This window comes from Bison bison, unplaced genomic scaffold, assembly GCF_000754665.1.
Source record: "Bison bison bison isolate TAMUID 2011002044 unplaced genomic scaffold, Bison_UMD1.0 scf7180017848542, whole genome shotgun sequence".
In the NCBI taxonomy this organism is placed as follows: Eukaryota; Metazoa; Chordata; class Mammalia; order Artiodactyla; family Bovidae; genus Bison; species Bison bison.
The window spans coordinates 8,899-9,888 of NW_011479115.1; the positions used below are offsets into that span (position 1 = coordinate 8,899).

The 990-nt window shown below is 67.8% G+C and overlaps 1 protein-coding gene across 1 annotated transcript in view; it reads right to left on the reverse strand.

Annotated features, from left to right (window-relative positions):
- Positions 1–930, reverse strand: part of LOC104992544 (tuberin-like) — a gene marked incomplete at both ends in the record, with an annotated part of 9,513 nt that extends 8,583 nt beyond the window's left edge. Inside the window, 2 exons of the mRNA XM_010845468.1 lie at positions 7–181; positions 639–930. Of these exons, the coding sequence (XP_010843770.1) occupies positions 7–181; positions 639–930 (467 nt within the window). The remainder of the gene's footprint in view (positions 1–6; positions 182–638) is intronic.
- Positions 931–990: the final 60 nt, after the last annotated feature.

Below are 990 nucleotides of genomic sequence, written 5' to 3' on the forward strand. Positions count from 1 at the left end.
GATGGCTTGGCTGAGCCGGCCGCCGGCACCGACAGCGACTTGTACAGGGCTGTGTCGCGGCGCTCCTTGAAGCGCTCGGCGGCCATGAGGGCATTGGACAGCTCCTGCAGCGGCATGCTGTTGATGTCCGAGGAGAAGGGGCTGAGCGGGTTCTCCAGGCTCATCAGCCAGCTGGTGTTCCCTGCGGGGCGGGCTCAGGGCTCAGCATAGCACCCCCAGCAGCCCTGCCCTCCGCCCGCCCTGGGCAGCCCCGGCTGCACCCTGCTCTGCTCTGACCAGGGTCCGTACAACAAAGGACGACTAAGACACAGAGGGATGACCTTGTAAGGAGCCAGCAAGAAGACAGCCACAGGAGAAAACAAGCCCTGTCCACAATCCTGACACTCGGCTCCCGGGCTCGCGGGCCAGGAGGCAGGAGATCTTGTGGTTATAGCCGCCCGGCCGGCAGGGCTTTGCTGTGGCAGCCTGAGCAGACCAGCTGCCGCCCAGCCCTCACGTCCACCCCTGGGGACTCAGCTCAAGGTGATCTCCCGACTGGCCGCCACCAGCTCCGTAGCGTCCGGAGCGTTTGCGTCACTGTGCACACCACGTGCTGACAGCAGCCCAGGCCGGCCGAGCACGGGCCCACCCCTGGGTACCTGTGGGCCTGCGGACCAGGATCTCTGCCCAGCCCTGGGTCAGCAGGGGCACGTAAGCAGCCAGGTTTGTCTTCTCCTTCTGTGCTGGGAGCGGGCTGCCAGCTGAGGCCTTCTCGGGCTGGCTGGCTGGAGCGGTCTGGGAGCCCGGGGACGTGGGGCTGCTGGGGAAGTAGCAGGCTGGAGCGTCCAAGGCACCCACGCGAAGGCCATGGCCCCCTGAGGAGGAGAGGGGAGGGCTGGCTACCACCACCGCTTGGCCCAACAGGCCTGGCTGCTCCAGCGGGGGCCCAGGCTGCCAAACTCCGAGCCGGGGCCAAGGCAGCACAGCCCTCCCCAGGCACGGCCCTCAGAC